The 25503-nt window shown below is 41.8% G+C and overlaps 1 protein-coding gene across 2 annotated transcripts in view; it reads left to right on the forward strand.

Annotated features, from left to right (window-relative positions):
• Ptprg (protein tyrosine phosphatase receptor type G) overlaps window positions 1-25503 on the forward strand; it is a 680661-nt gene that overhangs the window by 380899 nt on the left and 274259 nt on the right. For both annotated transcript variants that reach the window (XM_031344861.1, XM_031344870.1), the window contains exon 3: window positions 24269-24448. In XM_031344861.1, coding sequence (XP_031200721.1) covers window positions 24269-24448 — 180 coding nt within the window. The remainder of the gene's footprint in view (window positions 1-24268; window positions 24449-25503) is intronic.

A 25503-nucleotide genomic window follows, 5' to 3' on the forward strand; every position in this document is an offset into this window, starting at 1 on the left:
CTCCGGCTCTGAGAGCTGTCTCTCCGGCTCTGAGAGCTGTCTCTCCGGCTCTGAGAGCTGTCTCTCCGCCTCTGAGCTGTCTCTCCGGCTCTGAGAGCTGTCTCTCCGCCTCTGAGCTGTCTCTCCGGCTCTGAGAACTGTCTCTCCGGCTCTGAGAGCTGTCTCTCCGGCTCTGAGAGCTGTCTCTCCGGCTCTGAGAGCTGTCTCTCCGGCTCTGAGAGCTGTCTCTCCGGCTCTGAGAGCTGTCTCTCCGGCTCTGAGAGCTGTCTCTCCGGCTCTGAGAGCTGTCTCTCCGGCTCTGAGAGCTGTCTCTCCGGCTCTGAGAGCTGTCTCTCTGGCTCTGAGCTGTCTCTCTGGCTCTGAGCTGTCTCTCCGGCTCTGAGTGTCCCTACTTCCCGAAGCTGTTTACTGTGTGCTCTTGGTTTCAAAATGCAGTCCACAGCCTGGTGGGCTTGGCAGAAATGCCCATTTTCCTTCATGGTCCATATCTAAAGGATCTTCATGATTTGATTTTGAAACCAGTGTGCCACTAGTCTGTGAGTTACAGCCAGCCTGAGCAAGTGTCAGATTAACAAAAATAAGACAAAAAGACAATGCTCTCCGTTTCTACACACCATCTTTCCCACCTCAGGGCATTTAAATGACACAAATGGGACTCACTGGAGTGGGCAGGGCCGCCTCCACCTTGTGTCTGGGATTGGAAAACTCCTTGAGATGGATTCTGTTTGGAAGTTCTCCACAGACCACACCCTGCCCTGCTGCCTGCATACACTCCTCTCTGTGAGTTGAACTGAACTTCCCTTGCACCTACAGGCATTTTTGTATGGGGGTTTTAGGGCTGGGCTGTGTGATTTGTGTTCAGCCTCAGTAGGTCAGACACATTAAGCTCCTTTAAGCCCCTTAAGCTCTTCTGAGCCTGAGGAGAAATAGTTGTTGATGGGGACACATCTCTAAAAGTGTGTTTAACATTGTGGGAGGTTGTTGACAGCTGTGTTGACTTTCCAGACAGACCCAGAATATTAGACTGTACAAAAGCCAGTGCATTATATAAAGAACGCACCTTTTCCTGAGCACACTAGAACACAGATTTAGCGTCCAGTGTCTCCAATTGCTTTCTTCCTGAAGTTGCTTGGATTGAGTGGAAATCTTTGACTTCTCTCAGTTCTCTTTCCTATCTGTAAAGTAGGCATAACGCAACAGGAGCCTAGAAATGATATCCATAGAGGAACCTTGTATTTATCTAATTCATGTACACACAATTATGGTTTTCCAGTTATTCTAAAGGACAATTATACACTTTAGGTGGCATAGTTAAAATTTGAGGGACTTACTTATGGAAAGTAAGTCAGAGCTGGAGAGATGGCTCATGGTTAAAAGCACTGACTGCTTTTCTCCAGGACGTGAATTCAATTTCCAGCATCCACTAGACAGCTCATAACCATAGCCTCACGGGAATAATACCCTATTCTGATGTGTAGAATATGTGCAGACAAAGCACCCATCTATGTAAAATGCATAAACAAATAAATCTTTTAGAAGAGAAAAGTCAATAAGTCGTGTTATGCTTTCAACTATTTGGGTTTCTTTGTCTGTTCTAAAACAATGTTTCTCAAACTTTCTGTACTCCCAATTCTTTCAACCCCCAAGAAATTTGTTACAACCCCTGGTAGAGGCATATGAAAATGGATTTTAAAATCAAACATTTACTGTTAATATATTATAGAGAAATTTATCTACAGCAAGTTTGGGAGTACATTGAGTTTTAATATTCATTAGTGGTGACATTGTATCTGCATATGAAATACATGTGCTTGATTAATATAAAGAATTAAGTCTTGGATCAACATTTGGTATCATAAGACATAGGCCCCTTCAACATTTTTCACATTTGCTAGACATTTTGATTTTTATAGTTGTCAATGCTACAAACTTCACATAAATGCACAGTACAAAATGGCAGGTATATGTTTAAGATCTTTCAAGAAATCATCAGAAATTTGTCCCTGTCCCCAGTCAAAATTTACTGAGTAATTTTTACGATGAAACTCAAGTTTAGAACTCAAAAGCACAATCCAAGAACATACTGATTTGATACTTACGAAGAATGATGATAAGAAACTATTAACTATCTTTGTTTTCTGTAAATTAATCTCTCATATTTCTGCAAGAATAGAGAATTCATTTTCAATGAAAACGCTCTAATTTGGAACATGGTTTTCTCGGATCTGAGCTGAGTTGTACTGAGCAGCAGCCTTTGGTGTATAGATTATATGTAAAGTGCATCTGTTAAGTTTTGGGTAGCCTCGATCGTAGGGACGTCACAGGATACAACATGGGTGACTGTGGCACAAACATCTCTGACTTACTATGCCTTCAAGCTGGAATTAGTTTCCGGTCACTGAGGAGGTCACACCCTCCCATGTAGTCACAGTTGCACAGCACAGATGGCCTAAGATCTAAGAATGATAGCTGTCCTTGCTGTTTGGGTGCTCCAAGTTCAGTTTAGAGACAGAAAGGAGTGACCGGCGATCAAGCCTAAATGTGATTATTCCCTGTGCTCCTTCAGTGACATTCGGTACAGTACCCCAGCAACACTTGTCCAGTTTGGCCTTTCATGGCTTATAACAGCCACAGACATGTGAATAGGGGCATGTGAGCTTGGCTGCAGAAGGCCCGGCTCTGATGGTCCTTGTTCAGAAGTGTGTAATTATGTTGAGGAGACAGAGAATAACGTTATGCTGTTGTTACTAGTGGAGTTTGGAGATGTTCCCAAAGGTATTGGCATAACTTAGAGAGGATAAATTCTACACTTAAATTCTCAGGTGGCTCCTGCTTCCTTGTCAACACTTGCAGACACTGTAGAAGTAGATGATCTGCTGGGTGGTGGTGGCACACGCCTTTAATCCCAGCACTTGGGAGACAGAGGCAGGTGGATTTCTGAATTCGAGGTCAGCCTGGTCTACAGAATGAGTTCCAGGAAAGCCAAGGCTACACAGAGAAACCCTATCTCCAAAAAAACAAAAAGACAAACAATCAAAAAAGAAGTAGATGCTGATTCTCTGTGGGATTATAAGGCCAGGACCCACCCCAGCCCCTGCTGTCAGTGCAGAAGGTACATTGGGGATGTAAACCTTCTATCAAACACTGTAGAGTTTCATCCTTTCAGACTACCCTTCCCTGGAAGGGAGACAGTCCAGCCCCTTCTGCACGCCTCTAGGCACCCATGACACAAGGCTCCATTCTCACAAGTCTCCCCTGTCTCTCAGCCACAGTTCCTTACTTTGGAATGGCTTTGCTTGTGTCACTCAACCTAAAATATCAGGCTTGTTATTGTTGTTGTTGGTGGTGGTTTCTCTGTGTAATAACTCAGGTCCCTGGCTGTTCAGATTAGGCTGACCTTGAACTCACTCACCGAGATCTACCTGCCTTAGACTTCCAAGTGCTGGGATTAAAGGCGTGCTCCACCACATCTGACTTGCCTGTTTTGTTTTTCTGTGTTTCCCAAGCCCTTTGATAAGTTACTAGATCATACAGTTCTCATTGCTATTATTTGATCACATATCTTATCTCATTGACCTAGAATTTTAGAAACAATGCAGTATATAATAGCATTTCTCAATTATGCAGTCCCCTTTATTTTAGGAAGGCAGTGAAAATCAAATAACTGTATAGTTAGTAAAGAATGTTGAATAATGATTAAGTTTGGAGGTGGTAGATATTAGTGATGAGCGAGCTTTTGGGTCATCTAATTTTGTACTTTTGGAGTACCAGCAAAACTAGTTTTGGGGCTGACGAGATGGCTCAGTAGGTAAGAGCACTGACTGCTCTTCCGAAGGTCCTGAGTTCAAATCCCAGCAACCACATGGTGGCTCACAACCACCTGTAATGAGATCTGATGCCCTCTTCTGATGCATCTGAAGTCAGCTATAGTGTACTTGTATATAATAATAAATAAATCTTTGGTCTAGAGCAAACAGGGACTGAGTGAGCAGAGTTTACTGAGAGTCCAGCGGGGCTGACTGGAACAAGCAGAGGTCCTAAAAATTTCAGTTCCCAACAACCACATGAAGGCTCACAACCATTTATATAGCTACAGTGTATTCACATACATACATACATACATATATAGTTTTATGTGTGCTCAGTCACTCATAGCTATTTTTTATAGACCTGCTGTGTGCTCAGTATCAGGGAGTAATGATGATCAAATCATAATAGCATAAAACAACATATAATGTGCTCTTGGTGTGGTAGTGATAAAAGCACTTCACTTGCATGAGTTAGCATATGTATTTTTCACAGTCATGTCCAAAATGCATATAAGATACAGCTATAAATAAAGGGAGGTTTTATTTTGGCTCATGGTTTCTGGAATTCCTTATAGTGTCTTAGGGTTCATTTTGCTTCAGCCTGTATGGTTTGGTGGAGCACAGTTCTTCACATCATGATAGCCAGAACTCTCCTCACTATCTGCCAGTACTGTCTTCAGCTTCTGAATCTGTCAAGGAATTAATCCACTCTCTAGGCAGCGCCCTGAATAGTCACTCTCTGGACACACCCAGAAGTGTGTTTTCATTATATTTCGATATTTATTAACTTCATGTTACAAGGAAGGGAAATGAGGCCCAGGTAGTTTAAGTTAAGGTGCCCAGCGTGTGGGGTTTATTCATGGCCCTTAGATCTATGCCAGGCTGTCTACGCCATGGTATTTGTCTTTATTGAACTGACCTAGTTCAACCTGGTCTACAGAGTTTATTTTTAGTATTCTAAAAGAAGTCCTTTTTTTTTTTAACAAAGCCAGAAACAGATCCCGATAGTGACTTTATGTTTATCACTATGAAATCCAGATTAATGGAGTTTGGAACAGGGAGTCCCAGTCCTCCCAGTCCTGCCAACCAGCATTCCCATATTGACTGGCAGTTCCCTGAGATATTTGGTTATGGAGTTTAACTTGGACAGCACCTTGAAGCTTAACTACCTGCCTTAGATGTGCTTTTTGCCCCCTTTGATGTCATGAAATATCTCAGAGCCAGCAGAGCATTGCGAGTTAATTACTTGTGCACACAGCAGGAGATTCTGGAAACAGGCAGCCACCAGCAGCTCATGGATGAGGAGTTACTTGAGACATCCGAAATCAGGCCATTAATGAGCCATCTTGATGAGCAGGGAATGAGGACTGTGAAGCAAGGCCAGGCTGCGCTCTGTCTAAGGGTGTGTGGGTCTCATGTCAGGACAGTGGACTATGACCCAGACCTTAGCTTAAGCTGGGGTGCGCTGCTGGGAGGTTGCCTTCAGGGCACCAGTAGAATTGCATCACAGGGATTTAGAATTTATATGATGCTGCTTTAATTTGGGAAACACATTAAGAGGATTAGACCAAATGAGGAGCATTTATTTATTCATTAATTTTTCTCATAGCATGAATTCAAAAAGAAGTATTTGGATGCCTATTTTGTACCAAGTGTTTCTTATACTTTATGAAAATGGAGCACAGCAGGCTTTTAAATTTGTAAGATTCAGTCCAGTCCAGAGAGATGTCTCAGCGGGTAAGAGTGCTTGCTTAATAAGCACGAAGATCTGGAACCCAAGGAGAAAGAAACCCAGATGCTGTGGGTGCCATTTATAATTCTAGCCTGATGAGTGGCAGGTTGAGAAGGATCCACTAAAAGCTTGAATACTTAGCTCAAAAAATGGTAGAAATACTAAGAGACCCCATCAAAAAGCAATCTGAAAGGAATATTTGGTAGAATAGTAATTATTCTTTAAAATTTTTTACTAATTTACTTTATGCATTTGAGAGTTTTATCTGTCTGTATGTTCACCCTGTATGTGCTGGTGCTTGCCTAGGCTAAAAGATGTTATGTCTCTTGGGACTTACAAGTGGTTGTGAGCTACCACATGGGTACTGGGTCTTGAACCTGGGTCCTCTGGAAGGACCAGCTCTTAACTGCCATTTCCCCAGATGGGGTGACTATACCTATGGCTCCACCTACTTCACATGTGCAGTGGCTTTGAGCATCCATTTCCTTGCCCATGTGTAGGGAATGCAGTCATCTATTCAGCACGGGATGACTGAGGCATAATGTCCTCAGTGCAGACCAGCTGCCTGACTTGATGAACAGGTTATTGCTGGGGGAGGGGAGGTAGGTAGTGATGGCCCTAGCAAGGGTAGCAGTAGGTCTGTGCACCATAGTGTGTTCTTGGGGCTGGAGAGATAGCTCAGTGGTTGCTCAGTACTGGTCCTTCTGCAGAGGACCCATGTTGGGTTCCCTGCACCCCCGTGGTGGCTTTTAACCACCTGTAACTCTAGCCCCAGAGCATCTGACGGCCTCTTCTGACTTCAATGGGCACCAGGCACATATGTGGTTCCCTGATTCACATGTAGACCAAAAAAATCAGCACGCAAAATAAACAAATCTTCAAAAAAAAAAATTTTTTTTTTTTAAATGTACTCTTCATGGGGCAGAGAGCTTTGTTCCTTCGCCATGTTTCTGGGTACCTTGAATGCAGATTCTATATGTCTCTGGCATGCAGCTTGGAGTCCTTTCCCACCTCTACTTTATTTAGCAAACAAGATGCCCAGGGAAGTTGACAGAGGACTGAAAACAGTGCCCCACCGGAATTTCATAGAGCAGGTCAAGAAAAGCCCAAGATACACCAATGTGGGAGTTGTAAATAACCTAAGAGGTCACAGACTTTGTGGCCCATGGCCGACTATCTCATTTCCATTCTTTTTCTTTCTGGATTAAAAATGTCTCTATTTCTAATTGTGTGCCTTCAATTCTTTTCCGTGTGACATGAGAACCTAGGAATTGGGCAGATGGGCTAGGACACAGATCCACACTGATAATGAATACATGGAGCCTGGGGATAGGGAAAAAACTGTCAGTGGAACTTTGTATTACAAATGTATAATAGAAGTAGGAAAGACTTGCTATTTTGTGAATAAATTAATTTTTCATGGGGAGTTTTAATTACCTATATGAAATAATAAAAATCACTTAGGCACACAGTGGTTGACCACTGAATTGTGCACTGTAGATAGTTTCTTAGGAAAACAGGGATGTTACCCAGGGAGGCAAGAATAAGGCACAGTGGGTAGTGGAGGAAGGCCAGGGAATAAAAGGAATTACCAGTATCTGAAGTGGGGCCTATCTCAGGAGGTTTTGCTATTCTGGAATTTAAGGTGACTCCAGAGTTAGGGCAATGGCTATTCTCTGTGTTTTCAGTCTTAGGGGAGACTTAGATTGGTTATGCACACAGCCATTCCTTGAGTGACGACTTATATGTCTATGTCAGTTGTCTGACAAGATGAAGGCCCAGGTGCTAGGCCCATCTCCTCCTTTCATCTACCTAGTGAGCCCAAGTGAGTGTTCAGTGCTTTGTGACAAAGGCCACTTCTAAGTGCCCGCTAGGCTATGTTCCTTTGACTTCAGTCATAGATAATCCTAGAGCAAGGGAGTGAAAGCCACTCTCTGGAATGTGTGAGATAGCTTTTTTTCCTATTGTCTATGTTCTATCATCATCAGCTCTTGGGATTCAGATCATGAGCGTAGGATACCTACGTGGCTTTGGGACGGTACTGAAAAAAATCTGTACCCAGCAAGGAAAAGAAAAGAGCATTCTTAACCCCTTCATCACTGACTGAATCCTGTCTGTGCTTTAGTGTTACAAGGTAGACATTCTCAAGGAGTTTCCTTTCTTCCTCTTTTTGTTCTGTTACCAACAAAGAAATACAGAAAACCGAGGGAACCATTATGGAGACCTGAAGAAGTCCACTACCTTCTCAAATTAAGTAATGCTTTTTGTTTTAATTTTGGAAACTCTTTCATTGTTGAAGACAATACTGCATAAAGAGTGTGTCCTTTGCTCTGATCCTGAAGAAAAAACACTTTTGTATTTACAAAAGATCCTGTAGCCAGTGCTCATGAGCGCCATTCCTCAGACTAGTGGCAGGTATAGGAACCACAGGTGTCTTCCTAAGGATGCTGACAGCCCCTGGAATGCCCTGATTTTTCTGCCCATCATGCAGTTTACTTCCCTTTGGGATCTTATTCAAAGAGAGGAAAACAGCATCGTTGGATTTATTCAAAAGAAAATACCAAATAGAATATAAGATATTAAGTGTCGTTCAGGCCCACAATGTTTGGATATCTGTTTACATGAACTCACTCAGCAGGCATGCTTACGAGCCTACAGCTTAAAGAAACCCATGCTCTTGATCAAAATATCTTTTTTGTTTTTTGGAGCTGCATGTTTATGGAGGGATATGGGGAAGCAGCTTAGTGCTAATAAATGGAAACAGCGGCTCTAAATTTCCCCCTTACAAAGCAGCCCTCCAGCTTCCCTGCTGCAGAGAGAATGACAGCTGATTGCTTCTGCCTCTTCCTTTGTCCAGCTCTCCTGAAAGTGCTTCTGTTACACTGACGCTTTGTAACCATTAGCTCTTTTATCTGCAGGGAAAGGACTTCTCATTTCCTGATTAGACCACTTGTTTTTCAGAGTGAGGATTCAACTGTTTTGGGATCGCTTAGCATTTTCCTGGGATGTGAGTACCCAGACTCAGGAATTTGGCAGTGTGGTGGACTCAAATTGTAGTATGCTTGCCGGCTTACTGCTCTCTTCTAGAGTCAGGAGGGTAACATGACTGTGCTGTCCCCTGCTTAATCACAGTCCATAGACACAGATTCTCCTATGAATGCTCTGATTTTAATTAGCGTTTCCTCCCATTTTTCTTTCCATCCTAATCTCTCTGTGTAGATAGCATTAGTGTTTTGAAATGTTGAATAGTACCAAATTAGATATTTTTCTACTATTAAAATAAGATGCCATGGACAGAAGCACTTTAAGGAAAAAAGTTTCTTTGGGATAGAGCCTTTAATTGCAGGGCTGACTTGACAGCAGGGGTCAGGAGTGGGAAGCCAGCTGGTCACATTGTATCTGCACACAGGAAGTGGGAAGCCGGCTGGTCACATTGTATCTGCACACAGGAAGCAGAGAGCAAACTGGAACTGGCATGAGGCTGTGAACTTGCCTGGCCCCAGTGATGGACTTGCCGCTAGCAAGGTTCCATAGTTTTGTTTTGTTTTGTTTTGTTTTGTTCTTGTTTTGGTTTTTGAGAGAGGGCTTCTCTATATAGCCCTGGCTGTCCTGGAACTGACTCTGTAGACCAGGCTGGCCTCGAACTCAGAAATCCACCTGTCTCTGCCTCCCATGTGCTGGGATTAAAGGTGTGCACCACCACTGCCTGGCATAGTTTTAAAAGTGCCATAACCTTGACTGGGGACCAGGTGTTCCAACACAGAACCTGTTGGGGACCTTTCTCACTGAGACCACAACAGGCACTTAGGGACCTGATTATTTGTGACTAGCTGTCTTCAGACATCAAAAAACAGTTGTGAACACTCCTCGTTGCCTTTTATCTGTTTGCTTAATTTTACACACTATTCACAAACACAAGGTTTTATTTAAAATGTCATGGATAACTTATGATAATAAACTATTTTCTGTATGCATTATAGAGAGTTGTGGTCAAAGGTAACCAGCAAGTCAGTAACCTCAACCTACAATACTGGTCAAGTGGAGCTAAGCTCAACTCCTGGACCTGCACATAGAGAAACATTCAGACTGGCCTCTAGACGGCAGTTCCCATCAGAACAGAACTGCCAACAAGTACTTACCTTTTATAAAGAGATTGCAGCACAACGCTTAGGTCAGAGACAGGAACCATCTGTTAAGAGCATGAATCTTTCCTCTACTCTTTGCTTATTGGTTCTATCAAGTGCCAGATAACTTCATCTCCTCAGACTTCTCTTTATTCCTGAAATGACAATAGTATCTTCAATAGCAAGGAATGTACCTGTGGGTGCTGGAAGGTGACTGGTGGCTGCAAATGATACCTGTTAGTAAAGGATGGATGAGGGGTGAGTGAAGGGTGGATATGGGGGCTATACATTGTCCTCTTCCTCTCATGTGCTTCACCATAGCAGAGTATATTTCAAAATGAGGACATGGCTGCCATAAAGTACTTAGGGGAGTATGCCGATGGGTTACTGGATGTGTGTTGTAGCCCGTCTTTGTTCTAGAGCCATATTTTCATGTTGTAGGTGATTCTTCGTACCCATATCCTGCTATTCAAGAGGCTGAGGCTGAAGGATCACTGTGAGTTTGAGGTCAATGTTGGGTTAGAATCCAGGTTGAGGAGTAAATATCTCTACCACTGGCCTTTTTTGTCAGCATTTGGAGCCCCCTGTCCTCATTATCCCTACTTAGGGTATATGGTGGCTACCTCTTGCCATTTGGAAGCTGAAAAGTATGTGCATTTCATTCCCAAATAGCATGCTGATTATTTTTCTACTGGATATTTTTGAGGTATCATTGTTGTTCTCCACCAGTAGTCTACTTTTGCCCTTAAAACAGTCATATCGATTTTTCTGGTTTCATGAAGATCTTCAAGAAACGTTCATATTGATGACAAACTTAGGCATACTGGAAAGCAAGAGTACTAGCCTTATTTTGTTTGGCTTTTTAAAACAGGGTTTCATGTAATCCAGATAGGCCTCTAGCTCACTATGTATGCTTACTATGACCTTGAACCTCTCTCTCATCATTCTCTGACTGCCTCTGAAAGGCAGTCCTGTGCCACCATATTGGTTTATGGTGTGTGGGGAATAGAACTCAGGACCTCTTGTGTTATGGGCGAGCACAGTACCTGCTGCATCACACCCTCAGCTCCTGCTGTCTTGTTCTTTGTCAGGTTTTTTGGAAAGCCCCTTGTATGTCCAATAACTCATTCATCAGATGCCTTCTTCATCATGGACGGGTCTATACTGATGAAGAGACCAAAGTGTGCCTTGCCCTTGGAGAACTATATTCTGGAATTACTCAGAGGAGTTCTGGTTAATCCTGCTGTGGTACTATTATGTATACTGAAAACATGAGCTAATTTCCACAGGCAGTAGCCCATGTGTATACCTGGATGGCAAAAGCCTTGGGAATTCCTGACCAACAAAAAAAAATCCCTTCTTGGGGAGTCTACCTAACATGCCATTACAGTGATGGAAAGATCTGTCTTCAGCCCTAGCCTTTTGAACATTTTTATCAAAGATTTTGACAAGGGAGATGAATGTATTAAATTTGTGAATGGCGTGTTGCCAGGAGGCATGGATTAGAAATTGGAAGGAAAAAAAAACCATCAGGATCTCCTCAGTTCTCAAGAGGTCAGATTGGAGAGTGAAAATGAAGTATCCCGGATGAGAAAAGACACAGCATGCAGTCCAGTGATGGAAAGGCTTTGCTGCAGATTGTCTCACTGGGTCTTTGAAGCCAGGGAATGTGTCTCACCGTCCACCAGCAGCAGTTAGAACATTTGTACCTTATAGGACATCACATGAGGTGAAAGCATTGAGCCATAATGAAGACTATTCTGATTTCTCAAAAGTATGGGGCTTTTATAGTTGTACCACTTTAAGGGTAAAATACAACATCTGGTCTGATAAGAAGCCAACGTAATCCATAGAAAAGACTAGACATATTCCATAGACGAGGAATCCTGCAGTCTTAGTCTGTTGTTGGAAATTATTGCCAGGAATCCTTCCAGCTGGTATTCCCTCTTAACCAACCCCCTTAGCCCCTGAAGTTTGATTGTCATAGATAGCTTTTATGTGAGGTTCTGTGCTTTCTGAATGCTTTAAAGAACTAAAGAGTAACAGTGCACTTGTAACTGGAGTCAGTAGCTCTACCATGAAAGTACCTGCCACGTGAAACGAAGACCTCCAGAGAGAAGTTTCCCCAGATCCTTTTTTTTTTTTTCTGCATTTTTCACTCTTATCCTGGTTAATTACAAAGTGGTGCTTATATTCTCAAAATATATCAAATCCTGAAGATGTATATCTTCCTATATTGAGCTACTGTCTTTTTACCCCAATTAATCATTTCACAGGCTGTCCTTTCGCCTTTGGGCGATCCATTCCTGGATTTGACGAATATTTATTTTCCTCATATACTTTGATATAATCATATAGTCACAACTCTGCGATGAGCTTCTTTTCCCCACTGAACAGTGTGAGGTGCTCTTGCCTCTTAAACTTCTGTGTACCTTTCATACTTAACTTTTAGATCAATAGTATAATATATAGTTTGACATTGGAGAGGATACAATTTCTGAACATTCAGCTTTCCTAGTATGTTGGTGCTTTATTGTCTTATGTATCCTTGCATGAATATTTGATGTGCACACAGATAAACACATAAATCACTTACTTTTCTTTCTCCTTCTGTAGTGGTAAAGATTCAATCCAGGGCCTTACAATTGTTAGGTCATTGCTGTGCCCCTGACTAGGCCCACTTTTCTGGGTTGTAAAATAAGTGGTAGTATGTCATAATGCATATTGACTTTTCCACTTAGAAATGTAACTAGGAGTCTGTTCTTAGCTTGAAGAGCTGTCCCTCCCTTCATCCCTGCCTCCTCCTCCATTCCTGATTACTGTTTCTTCTACTGTATTGATTTGACATACTCTACTTAGCTAGCCCTTCAGTGACATGTACATATCGTGATGTTAATCTTAGATGTTGCTGATGCTGCTACCATAGCCAACATTACCCTTTTAACAGTTGCAAAATGTATCTCTGGAATTAACAGCCTGAGCAAAGGCATGCGCATCTACAATTTTAATAGTCACTGCCTCCCATGTAGATTGTGTGGTTATAGTCCAGATAAGAAAATACTGTATTAGAACATGGTACTATAGGTCCGCCATTCTCTGTATGAGGACAAGTTTCCTAGCTTCTAAGCATCGATTGCCTTATTGCTAACACAAAGAAACTAAAATGTATTTAACATGAGTTTTTGAAAGGGTTAAAGATGGCAAAGTATGGGAAGTTTTTATTACCCTGAGTATAATGAATATTCTCCGAAAGAGCAAAGTACTGCTGGTGTTGTTCTATGGCTGTGTACTCTGTGCCACCCTCTCATTTGATACCTGGGATAGGAATAGGGTTTCAAACAGTAAACAAGAGAAACTATGTAAGTGTGTGTATGTGTATCTGCATGTGTGAGAAAGTGTGTGGGAATGTATAAGTGTGTGAGTATGTATGTGTGCTTTATGTGTGTGTGTGTGTGTGTTACTGTGTAGATGTGCTAAAGTTTATCATGAGCTCAAGTAACTAACATAAAACACTGCAGAACCGGATTCTGATAGTGAGAATTGCACAGCCGCCCTCCCTTCTCAAGACAGGAAGTGCAGCCATGTTTAAACCAGACTTCAATACAGGGGCTTTTTTACTCCCTGAGATGCAACTATGACCTTCCAGAATAGTTCATGATCACACCAGCAAGTCATCCCCACATAATAACCTGAGCAGTCAGGTTCTCTGAGGCAGAAGACTTTCTGTGAGCCCTTAGTGATCACTTTAAGTCTTTCTTGGATTCTTATCTGTGACCTCGGTGTTACTAGAGTAAAAATTTACAGCCAAGAACTCCAGACCTTGTTTCCTCTTCTTTTGTCTAAATGAGATCTTTAAATCCTAGCCCAGGTTTATGTTTCCCTTACAGGGAAAGAAATTGTAGGAAGAACAGGAAAAAGAAAGAGGGGATCAAGAGATGTCCCTATGTGTGCCAGCCAGCATGTACTGCTGATTTTTATCTTTATCATTTGACAGTTTTGTCTTGACTGATCTGTAGAATGCAGTGAATCATTGAAACTGGTAGTCTTAAACCAGCCTTTGGATCCTCTCTTATAGCATTAGTTACAAATAGCAGGAAGCCTGCCCAGTCTTAAATAAAGCACACTTGAAATGAAAATGTCTAAAGATACAATTTACATTCTAAGTGTGCTTCGTTCAGGGACTTGACCTCTTATTTCTTTTCCCTCCCTCTTGGTTCTGCTTTCTGATTTTCCTATTATCTTCTGTTTGCAGGGCACGTCCCTCCCTTCCTTCTTCAGTTAGATTTGGGGAAGAGCCAGGTTTCTCCCACAGGGTCGGCAACACAAAGGCTGTGCCTCCCTGCGTGAATAGCATCAACCTAAATCAAACCCTCTGAAGAGGGAAACCCCATAGCATAATCAACGTTGGCCTTGGCCAAAATACTTCCTGACACATGCTGCTGAAGTAGGTTGGGCATCTGTGAGCTGCCCCATTTCTAGTTGCATGTAGTCCTGGTTAGGGTTACTATTGCTGCAGTGAAACACCATGACCAAAGCAGCTTGAGGAGAAAAGGGTTTATTCAGTTTACCCTTTCACAGCATACTTCATCATGAAGGCCGTCAGGGCAGGAACTCAAGTGGAGCAGTAACCTGGAGCAGAGGCCACAGAGGAGTGCTGCTTACTTTCTTACTTCCCCTAGTGTACTCCAGATGTCATTTCTGAAGCTGGCTCAGAGTCCACCACAGTGTGACCCAAGGGTTCAGATGTGGTTTCTTAAAGAGAGTTATCACCCTCGGTCATGTTTCTTACTTACTATGTGCCTGTTCTCTCTCCCCACCCCCATCTGTGTGTGTGTGTGTGTGTGTGTGTGTGTAGTCCTCTATATGCCTGTGGCTGACTTTAAGAATGTGTCTGGTTTGATATAGAGGCTGGCTGGAGAATGTAAACAAAGATAAGAGAGATAGGGTGATGCATGCCTGTCCCAGTGGCTAACAGTGGTAGGCAGAGGAAGAACCTGGCCCATGAGATCAAAGCCAGCTTGGTATACATGCTGAGTTCTAGGCTGTCTTGATAGACTCTTTCTTTTGAAAGCAAGACAAATGTGTCCATAAAGTTGTTTTATGTATTGCCAGAAATGCTTGTACAGAGCTTGCAACTTTCTGGAATTTTGAACTTTGTCTGATATAAGAGAAATAATTCTTGATTAAGCATGATTAATTTTCAGCTCTGCTTTCCCTAGCTAAATTGTGAGTGGAAAGAGCAAACCTGTATTGCAGCTATTATCTCCTTCCCTGGCTGCAACCTTTGCACACATTGTTAAAAGATCTAGGCTTCATGGATAAGCCCACAATAGTAATCAAACAGTCTGGCAATTATTTGGTTCTAGTACATCACCTTTTGATAACTCCCTTTTACTACATATCTGGCTTCTCAGTTATTTGTGTAGTACTGTCTCCCTCTTTCTGTGATTGTCTCTGTTGAGTCTAAGAAGTAAAAATGTCAAAAGATCACAGAGTTTTGCCAAGTATAATTCTTGGCTGCTAGAGATGTACCTCAGTTGAATAAAGTGAAAAATTTCAGGCCTAGAATCAGTTTCTCTCCATCTTTTTTTTTTTTTTTTTTTTGGTTTTTCGAGACAGGGTTTCTCTGTGTAGCCCTGGCTGTCCTGGAACTCACTCTGTAGACCAGGCTGGCCTTGAACTCAGAAATCCACCTGCCTCTACCTCCCAAGTGCTGGGATTAAAGGCGTGCGCCACCACCGCCCGGTGTCTCTCCATCTTTTAAGCCTGTAAGATGTTGTACAACAAAAAACTGAGGTGACATTACTGACAATTTAGATACACATAGTGACTGATCCTGTGTCTACAAGAGGCCTGACTTGAAATCACACCAAGAAGACTTGGAGGTATTAAATGATCCCAGTTAGAGTTACACATTTGTGTTGAATGTTGAGTAGACTCTAATTGTGACTTGGAGGTTTTTCATCTAAGATACCTTTGAACATGCATAGTTACACACTTGGACTTAGACCTCCTGTTAAACACACTCTGGTTTCCTCTGTTATTTCTCTTGTATATACCATACTATTCACTTGTGAATGTCTCTGCATTGTCATACCTCTATGGCTCAGGCCTTCTGGATGGCATTAATTGCCATGTTACCTGTTTCAGAAAAGTGAAGAGACTATCTGGGGGCTGGAGAAATAAATCAGTGGCTAAGAGCTATTGTGGTTCTTTCAGAGGCTCCACGTTCTCCATCTTTAACTCTAGTTCTAGGGAGGCCTAATACCCTCTCTGGTGTCCACAGTCACTATCAAATGCACATGGTATATAGATTGCATGCAGGAAAAACACCCAGAAAAAATACAAATACCCAGACACATAAAATAGACCTTCTGTCTGTCTGTCTGTCTGTCTGTCTATCTGTCTGTCTGAGAGAGAGAGAGAGAGAGAGAGAGAGAGAGAGAGAGAGAGAGAGAGAGAGAGAGGGAGGGAGAGAGAAAGAGGGAGGGAGGGAGGGAGAGGGAGGGAGGGAAGGAGGGAGAGAGAGAGAGAGAGAGAGAGTTAAAACAAATATCATGGGAAACTGGACAGATAGTAGTTGATAGTGAGAAATGCACAATCAATTGCACTTCTGGTTCTGTTGTCTGTTGTTATTTATGGTGTTCCAGCTGTTTATTGATAGTTCCCATCATTGATGGGAAATAGGAACATAATGCTGTTAAGCTTAAAATTTACAAACAAAAATGTAGCGGCTGATTTTATCATCTATAAAGCCATTGTTCACTTCTGCACTAACTTAGGAACTGAAATATTTCCCCTAACACAGATGAACAACTCCGTAATTATACATTAATTAATAAAAGCAGCAGCAAGCACTCCAAGTGCTTTTTAGCCCCTTTTCCATTTTTTCACATGTATAACAATAAATGCATAAATAGTAATTAAGTTACTAGTTCTGGTGTGAGCAAACACATCATAAGCTGAATCTCACAAAGTGTTTTTAATTAAAAATGGGATAATTTAAAGATGTGTATTAGATTGAGAAAAAAAGCATTAATTATACTTGGTAAAAAAATGAACACATATATTTTGGATTTTTGCTGTTGGGTAAAAGTAGGCAACAAGATGCAGAGTAATAAGCCTAGATTCAGGTAATGTTTTTAATAAAAGTTCCTTGAGGGGGGCATTAATAAACATATTGGACTGGAAGCAGCACATAACATGTATATTAGTTTTACTTTTAATTAGATTTAGACAGAATTCATTATTTTTAATGGCTTTTCATTAGTGAATGGAAACCATTATTTGAATCTATTGTGGAAAAATAATTTCAAGATGCATATTTATTTTTTGAAAAATACCATGTATGTACTTAAGGAAACCATAGTTTAGAATAAGGATTGTGTGGATTTTATATGCTATAAGTAAATCCTCTGTCTTTATCTCGGTCAGTTATTAAGAGAGAACTGTATTGAAGTAGGATAGTTTGTTTAAAGTGTAGACAAGTACATTTGTCTTATCTCAACTTTTAAGTAGTGTTTCTGATTATGGGTCATGTTGACCATGGACAAACATTACGAGAGTATTCTCTCTTCCTCCTTCTCTCTGTCTCTGTCTCTTTCTCTGTCTCTATTTGATTTGCATTTTGTTTGAATAATAGGATAGCTATTATTGGTTTAAAGTTGATACCTGTGGACCAGCTCCTTGAAGATATGTCTGCTTATAAAAGAAGCGCTGAATTTCAAAGCGGCTCTGAGATATCCACCTGGATCCGTAGGACTTGCAGCTATCTCTTTGTAGGGAACTCTGTCTGCAAAGAGCAGAGGGTTGGAATGAATCTCCGGTTGTGTGATTTATTCTTCAGACAGTGAGAATCCATCTTCCTGATGCTCATGTCCTGAACCGTAGTACCCCACGATGAGAAAAAATACAGTGACTTGTTAATTGCCCACTGAGGAGGAGTTTGTTATTTTAAGGCACAGATGATCCATAAATTAAGCTAATAATCTTGTTTCTTAACTACAGTTTTTAAAGGTGAATTTCTCCAACTTTATAAGTCAAAAGGCGTTTTTTTTTTTTTTTTTTTATATGACTGTAAATAATGAAACATCAACCTTAAGCTTGCTGAAGCTCCCTATCACCTTCTTCTTTAGCCCAGCTTTTCTTTCTTGGATCTTTACTCTGTGTAAATACTGTCCGTGCTTAAATCATGTGCCAACCGTTATCTATAAATCGTTGCTGTTTGTATCGCCTGCTAGGTCATAGACAGGTTCTGAACACACTCAAAAATACTGATAATTGGGCTGGCGAGACAGCTCAGCCTGTAAGAGCACTGACTGCTCTTCCAAAGGTCCTGAATTCGGATCCCAGCAACCACATGGTGGCTCACAACCACCCGTAATGAGATCTGACGCCCTCTTCTGGTGCGTCTGAAGACAGCTACAGTATATTATACTGGAGTGAGTGGGGCTGGATTGAGCGGGGCCATCCTGAGTTCAATTCCCAGCAGCCACATGATGGCCCACGGCCATCTGTACAGCTACAGTGTACTCATATACATAAAAAATAAGTAAATAAATCTTAAAAAAATTACTGATAATTGAACCTGTTTAACAAAGCTTACAGTTTTGTCTGGTTTCTGTACAAATTTAGAAATATTTCCTTTTTTGTATTGGCAGGCATCCACAAAAGGATGGTTTGTGGTAGGGCATGGAGGTACACACCTGTAATTGTAGAAGATGCGTATCTGATGCTGGAGAGTAGTGATTTAGAGGCATAAGCTACATAGTCAGACTCTGTCTCAAAACAAAGGCAGTACCATGGTGTAGTGTCGTTGTGGTCTGTGACAAGGTTTTACTCTCTGTCACGGTTTGTTGTTATGGGGGTATTATGAGTCTGTGTGTTTGTGTATGTTCATTTTGTATTGTTTTCTGTCCATGATGTTTTTCAGGTGTGCTGATCAAGTATTAAATAAAATGTTACCATCTTGGGTTTTGCCCAGTGTATTCTTCCTAGTAAAATAGACAGTAATGGAAGTATTTGAAGAAGCTACTACCGAAGTGGAAGGCCATCCTTATGAAAACCAGTCAGAATGTCCCCAGTACAACCAGGTCATATAACAAGTGATTGTCGCCCAGCTGTGGTGATGTTTGTCAGGCTTTTCCAGTGTGAAGTTACTTTTCTAAATCCCTCCTCCCTCTCCTCCTTTGCTGTTTTTAGGGGCAAGTGGTGAAGAGGCAGGTGACATATAACTCAGGCTGGCCTTGGATTCAAACTCTCAAATGATTGTAAACTTCTGATCTCCCTCTCTCACCTGCAAAGTGCTTAGGTTACTGACATGAGCCACACACTCACTTTTGGGCCATGATAGAGATTCAAGCCATTGTTTGGCACATATTAAACACTCAACCATCCCCTCCTTTGCAAGTCCTTAGGAGGTCAGGGTCTCTTCCGGAGTTCCATAGTATAAAATAGATGGGTTCACCTCCGATGGCTAGCCTCTGTGCTTGTTTTTCTTATTCTGAGGCCTATTTCTTGAGAGTTGTCTGCATATTTTGTAACCCAACAACAAAACCAGTTGTAGCATCCACCCCTTAGAAAGCTTTCATAGTCCACTGTTGTTCTAGATTCGGGCCATGGAGGAGCTCATAGAGTTCAGCTAACTACCTTTTGGTATGAGTAGCACATCACACAGATAAGACAGCGAAGCCACAGGAGTTTATGTTGGCCAAGACAACTCCCAGGAGACTGGGGCAGGCCTTTTCCTGAGCACATGTTTCTCATCACTGTTCCCAGCATTGAGCAAGGGTTAAGGTCCTGTTTAAATATGTTCTAAGAAGGTGAGAGCTTCATCATCCTTTGCTGTCTTTGAACAGAGAAGTCTTGTTACAGTATACATCACAGTAGGAGGTCCAGTAGGAACTAACCATGCTTCCTGAAGGGTAGCAAAATCTTGGGTCCTGTTACACTCTTACTTACTTTCTTTCTTTCTTTCTTTTTTTTTTTTTAAGGTTTATTTTATTTATTTTATGTGTATGAGTACACTGTAGCTGTACAGATGGCCATGAGCCATCTTGTGTGTGTGGCTGCTGGGAATTAAACTCAGGACCTCTGCCAGCCCCACTCACTCCAGCCTTGCTACACTCCGGTGTAGCTGCCTTCAGACGCACCAGAAGAGGGTGTCAGATCTCATTATGGGTGGTTGTGAGCCACCATGTGGTTGCTGGGATCCGAACTCAGGACCTTCGGAAGAGCAGTCAGTGCTCTTACCCACTGAGCCATCTCGCCAGCCCCACTCTTTCAAAACCACAGTCGTGACTTTGGCTGTTCTGTTCACTCACAGATTCCTTCTTGCTCATCATACTCTTATAGCACATCTTACCTTGTCAGAGTTCAGACTAATTTGGTGAATTAATGAAGCTAAAGAGTATTTACCTCTGAAATTGGCATCCCGACTCTGCAGACCCAGGAGGTGAAGAAGGTTTAGTACACAGTCAGCGGATAGATATACAAAGTTAAAGTGAACTCACGGCCAAGAACAGGCAGAGTATCATACAAGGCACTTTTCTACTCTTTTGTTTCTTCCAACTTACTTCTTTTTATTTAAAAATATGCTTTAAGACTTACTTGAAGAGCTCATGTTACCTGATGGGGGGAGGGAAAGAAGAGGCACAAAGGATTGGCCTTTTAGGTGAAGAACATTGTTTTGGTTACGCTTTTTGGTTGCTGTGATAGAATATGATGACCAGCAGAAACATGGCGGTGGAGTGGGGAGGGGAAGGGTTTGTTCACGTTTAGGGCTTGAGGTCTCCCATCCAGGGAAGGCCCGGCAGGAGCTCAGGGCCACCATCTTGAGTCAGGCACTGAGTCAGAGGCTATGGAGGAGTGCTGCTCACTAGACTGTGTCTCCTGGCTCATTCAGTTTTCTTTCCTGTAGCACTAAGCCACCTGCCCGGGGATGGCACCCACCCACAGGGGCTGGGCCCTTCCACATCAGTCATTAATCAACACAATGCCCTACAGAGCTGCCTACAAGCAAATCTTACCTGAAGGCATTTTCTTGATTGAGAATCGCTCTCTCCTAATTCCTCTAGCATGTGTCAAGTTGATATAAAATCTTTAATAATGTTGGCTATACAGCAGGAATGTGAGCTAGTTTCAGTCCCACCTAAGTGCAGATCTATGTTCTTTCGTGGTGCTTTGTGAAGGAAAAAAGAAGTGGGGAGATGGTGTGCCACAAAGAAATGTGTCCAAGGTGGCTGACATCGCCTGCCTAAGAGACACTGTGTTTTCTTGCAGTTTGACTTGATGCAGGGATTTGCAAAGTGCCAGGGATTTTTTTTTTTTTTTTGACATGGAGCATCTGCAAGAACAGTAGCCTTGGTCAGTATGGGACATAACAGTGGTCATATACCCTGCCTCTGGCCATTCTCTTTTATGACTTTGCTGTCTGGAAGAGCCCATTATTTGGAGGTGCTGAGACGACACAGGAACTCTGCCTGTGTGATTTGAGGCTACTCAGTGGTGTCAAGTTGAAACCTAGAACCTTGTCCTACAGCTAAAATCAGTAGTGGGCAGGGCAGATTTTTAGGAGTGAGTAATAAGTTAGCAATGGTAACAATGAGGCCCAAAAGAAACTGAGACAACTGTTCTAGGTGAAGGCCATTTTTTTGAACTTACAGCTATTGGCTTCAGATGTACTCACTGCATTCATTAGAAAGAAAATATTTTTCATCCTAGGCTGAGTGAGGAACACTGTTAGATTCTCCTGGTATTTAAAGGTTGGCAGAGTCTCTCCATTCAGGTCTCATTTGTGCAGTTTTAACAGGTGAATGGGTAGTTACTTTGGGCAAGGAAAAACTCAGCCTGTGGGCTTTCCTGCCCAGCTTTTGCTGTTTGAGAATGGGAGCTTGTTTATGAAGTTGTATTGTCAGAGGGGTAAACTTTTGAATAGATTCAGCTACTGAAATGCAAATATCCTTCCCATTCCAAGAGTTCTTAAGAGAAAAACAGCCTGCAAATGAGTTTTTCTTATTTTAGATGGGTAATGTCATAGCCATGAAAGGAAGCCATCTTGCTGGTGGGTTGGTTTGGTTTGGTTTTTCTCAGCAAGCTAGGTGTCTGATAACTAGTCTGTATTAAATGCCATTTTGTTGCTGCTTTGTTTTTCAATTTTTTAAAATTTTACTTTGAAGCATTCATTCAAAATTTTAAAAATCAAAACCCTTCAACATGGTGAGACCGTCCAACTGTAATGATTAAGGGTGTGAACTTTTATGAAGTGTCAACACCAGAAAACTCTATATAGGATGAAATGGCAACAGTGCTTCAAAGTGAGAATAGGTAATCGATACCTGCAGTCCTGGAAAAGGGTTCCATTGCTTCCACTAATGACATGGGGGCTTTGCAAAGCAAGGGTGTCTGGAGCATGAAGCACTCCAAAGGAGAATTAATTTAAAATCTGAAGTGGAAGATCAGTTTCAATTAAAACTGCCCTTGAATATATATTGGATGGAAGTGTGGCAGCAAGCACGCAGCCAGCCTGAACCCTAAGATCATAATGAACGAATCCCACCAGTCTGAGCACTAATTATTTTTTATAATCTCCTAAATTATATTTCACCCATCTATTGTGGATAGTAAACACCCTCCTGACCTTAGTTTTTTTATTTTTATCATCATCATAATTGTTATTAGTTTAATAGTGGTAGTATAGTAGGGTAATTGTCAAGTGTCGGGTTCACTGTGATAGCTTACCTCCATTATTTCCTGGGTGTTATATGGATTTAGCCTTATTTCCCTTTGCCCCATAGCATTGGTTATTACTTTATTCCAATTAGAGGTTTTTTTTAAGGCATTTTATTTGTAGATACCCATATACAACATCTCATGTTTTGGACATGCCAGCCCTGTTGTAGGTGAGGAGAATCCATATTTTGGTTCCCATTCCGTGTACAAGCAGTTGGCTCACTCAATCTCTAATGTATTTTTATGGCAACTGAAAGGACATGGAGACAGTGGAAAGAGGCTAAGTGGAGTCAATTGTTATTCTACCCCTACCCGGAACCCCTCTGACATGTAGAGGATGAAAATAAAGTTTGGCCAAAATGTTTGCAGAAATACACTGCTTCTCTTTGTGGCTCGAGTTAGCCTTGGAGAACTTAAACAAGAGGTGCAGTGTTCTGTGTGAAAAGCCCTTGACATTGCCTTGCCTCACTGCATTCTCACCCGAAAGGAAATGGCAATGTTGACTTTTTCTAGAAAGTATTAGACACTTGCAAATGACTCAAAAGTGCCCCTGGCTTATTACACCTTTTCCAGTGTGTGAATGAGCCCTTTCTGTTAGTCTGTTTTTTTCCTCTTACTGTTAGGGATGGGCATTTGGGAAAATGACCCAGCATTATCGCTCAGCTGAAGCATTTTCCAGAGAGTGAGAATATGAATCATTTTAAGGGTCTATTCCAATTGCTCTTGCAGCTGTGATGTGTCCACTTTCTTGACAGAGACGATGTCTGTGGTTGTCCCTTTTTTTCCCTGATGTCGTTGTTTATGTCTGCTTTGAGCTGTACTAGACATAAGGGGCTGTGGAATGATTGCCTGGTGGTCGGGTCGACACAGATTGGGGCTCTTGTTGACCAGCAGGGAGACTTATGGTCTTTCCGCATCTTCCTTCACACAGGGTGCTCGTGTGGGTAGGCAAAAAATGCCTAATTCTCTTTTCTATTCAACTTTTTCTATGTGATATTTAAACAACTGAAAGCTAAAAATGCATGGTGTGTGTGTGTGTGTGTGTGTGTGTGCATGCGTGCCTATGTTTGCACACATGAGAGCAAGAGTATATACATATGTGTATTGTGTATGTATGTGTTTGTGCATGTGTTCTGTGTCTATTGAGTGTATGTGTATCTGTGTGCGTGCATATATATATATATGTGTATGTAGATGAGTGTATATGTGTGTGTGTATCTGTATGTGCTTGTATATGTATGTGTGTATATGAGTAGTGTATGTGTGGTATGTATGTGTACATGCAAGTGTGTGTACATATGTGTATGTGTATATGCATGTGTGAGTGAGTATGTGTATATGAGTGTGTGTGTGAATGAGTGTGTGTGTATGAATGTGCGTGTGTGTGTGGGGGGGGGGATGAGAGTATGTATGCAGGACCGGGGTCAGCATCAGGTGTATTTTAGTGTGTGTGAGTGTGATGTGTGTGTGTGTGTGTGTGTGTGTGCGCGCGTGAGAGACAGAGAGGGGCGGGGAGAGGGAGAGAGAAGAAGATGAGCAAATATGCAGTACAGGAATCAGGATCAGATGTATTCTAATGTTTTCCATCTTAGTTTTTGAGAGATTTTTTTTTCCATTTAACCTTGAACTCACTCAAGGTTTAGCTAGACTGCCTAGACAATGAGCATACCTGTCTTCTAATGCTAAGATTGCGAGTGTGGGCCACCATGCCTGGTTTTACATAGATGCTAAGGATCTGAATTTGGGTCCTCATGCTTGCTTACAAGTACTTTATCCACTAACCCACCTCCTCATCCCCCTTAACTTCATGTCTTGTTTTTTTAAACCCAGACTTTTGGATCTTGAGGACTCAAGTGTTGCTTTTTGTTCAACAGGTGCCTATGGTCCTGAGCACTGGGTCACATCTAGTGTCAGCTGCGGGGGCAGCCATCAGTCTCCTATAGACATTTTAGACCACCATGCTCGCGTCGGCGAAGAATACCAGGAGCTTCAACTTGATGGATTTGACAATGAGTCCTCTAACAAAACCTGGATGAAAAATACAGGAAAAACAGGTAGAGTGGGTTATTTATTTCTCTATCTTTGTTTACCAGCAACAAAAACCACTTTATTCTAGCATGCTTAAATAGTCTCTACTGCTGTAAAGAATCTAAGCAGGCTTTGGTTTGACAGCCAACCAGTGTGTGACTTCAGGCAAATACCTAACCATTCTATGTCTCTGTGTTTACAAATATATAAAATATGTGTCATAAAATAATACCAGGCTCATAAGGTTACAGTAGTTTAGTGAATTAATGGGTTAGGTTCGTAGACTGGACCTGAAGAATATACTCATTATGTCTAACCATCTGATGTTGCAGACACTAACTACTGGGAGTTTCATTTAAATTTAAGTTTCAGTTACAATTATAAAAGCTGAGCACGTGACATGTACCTTTAACCTCAGCACCCAGGAGGCAGAGGCAGGCTAATCTGTGAGTTAGAGGCCAACAGAATGAGTTCCAACAGAGTCAGTGATACACCGTGAGATCCTGTCTCAGAAAAACAAACAGCAAAAAAATGTTTAATGACACAAAACTCAGCCCTCTGGACATATCTCAGAAGGCCAGTAGCCACAGAGAGTCAATGGCTACCATACTGAGTGCCACAGAGAGAGAACTGGAAATATCTCCTATCTTCTTTGACAACATGCTTCGTTCAGAATTGTTAAACTATCAGACAGGCATGAAGGACCTCAGCACATGATGTATCAGTCCTATGTCTCGAACTGTCTCTCTTCTTCCCAACAGCCTTGTCACCTTGGCCTAGTGAATGCAGAGCCATCTTTTCCGCAGTAGAAGTATCCTGGTTAACTACTCCAGTGCAACTAAGGTTTCACTGGAGTGTTCAGAGATGTCACAGAGAATGTGTGCTATACCCTCATCTCTGATCTCCCTGGAAGCTCTGGGGTCTGTATTGTGTAACTGTGTACTATAGTCAAGGATTAAGTTACTATCTAAAGAAATTTCTATCATCATTATCATCATCATTATATATGGTGCATATATATATATATATACATATATATATATATATGCACACACACACACATGTATATATATATATATAT

This window comes from Mastomys coucha, unplaced genomic scaffold (genome assembly GCF_008632895.1).
Source record: "Mastomys coucha isolate ucsf_1 unplaced genomic scaffold, UCSF_Mcou_1 pScaffold10, whole genome shotgun sequence".
In the NCBI taxonomy this organism is placed as follows: domain Eukaryota; kingdom Metazoa; phylum Chordata; class Mammalia; order Rodentia; family Muridae; genus Mastomys; species Mastomys coucha.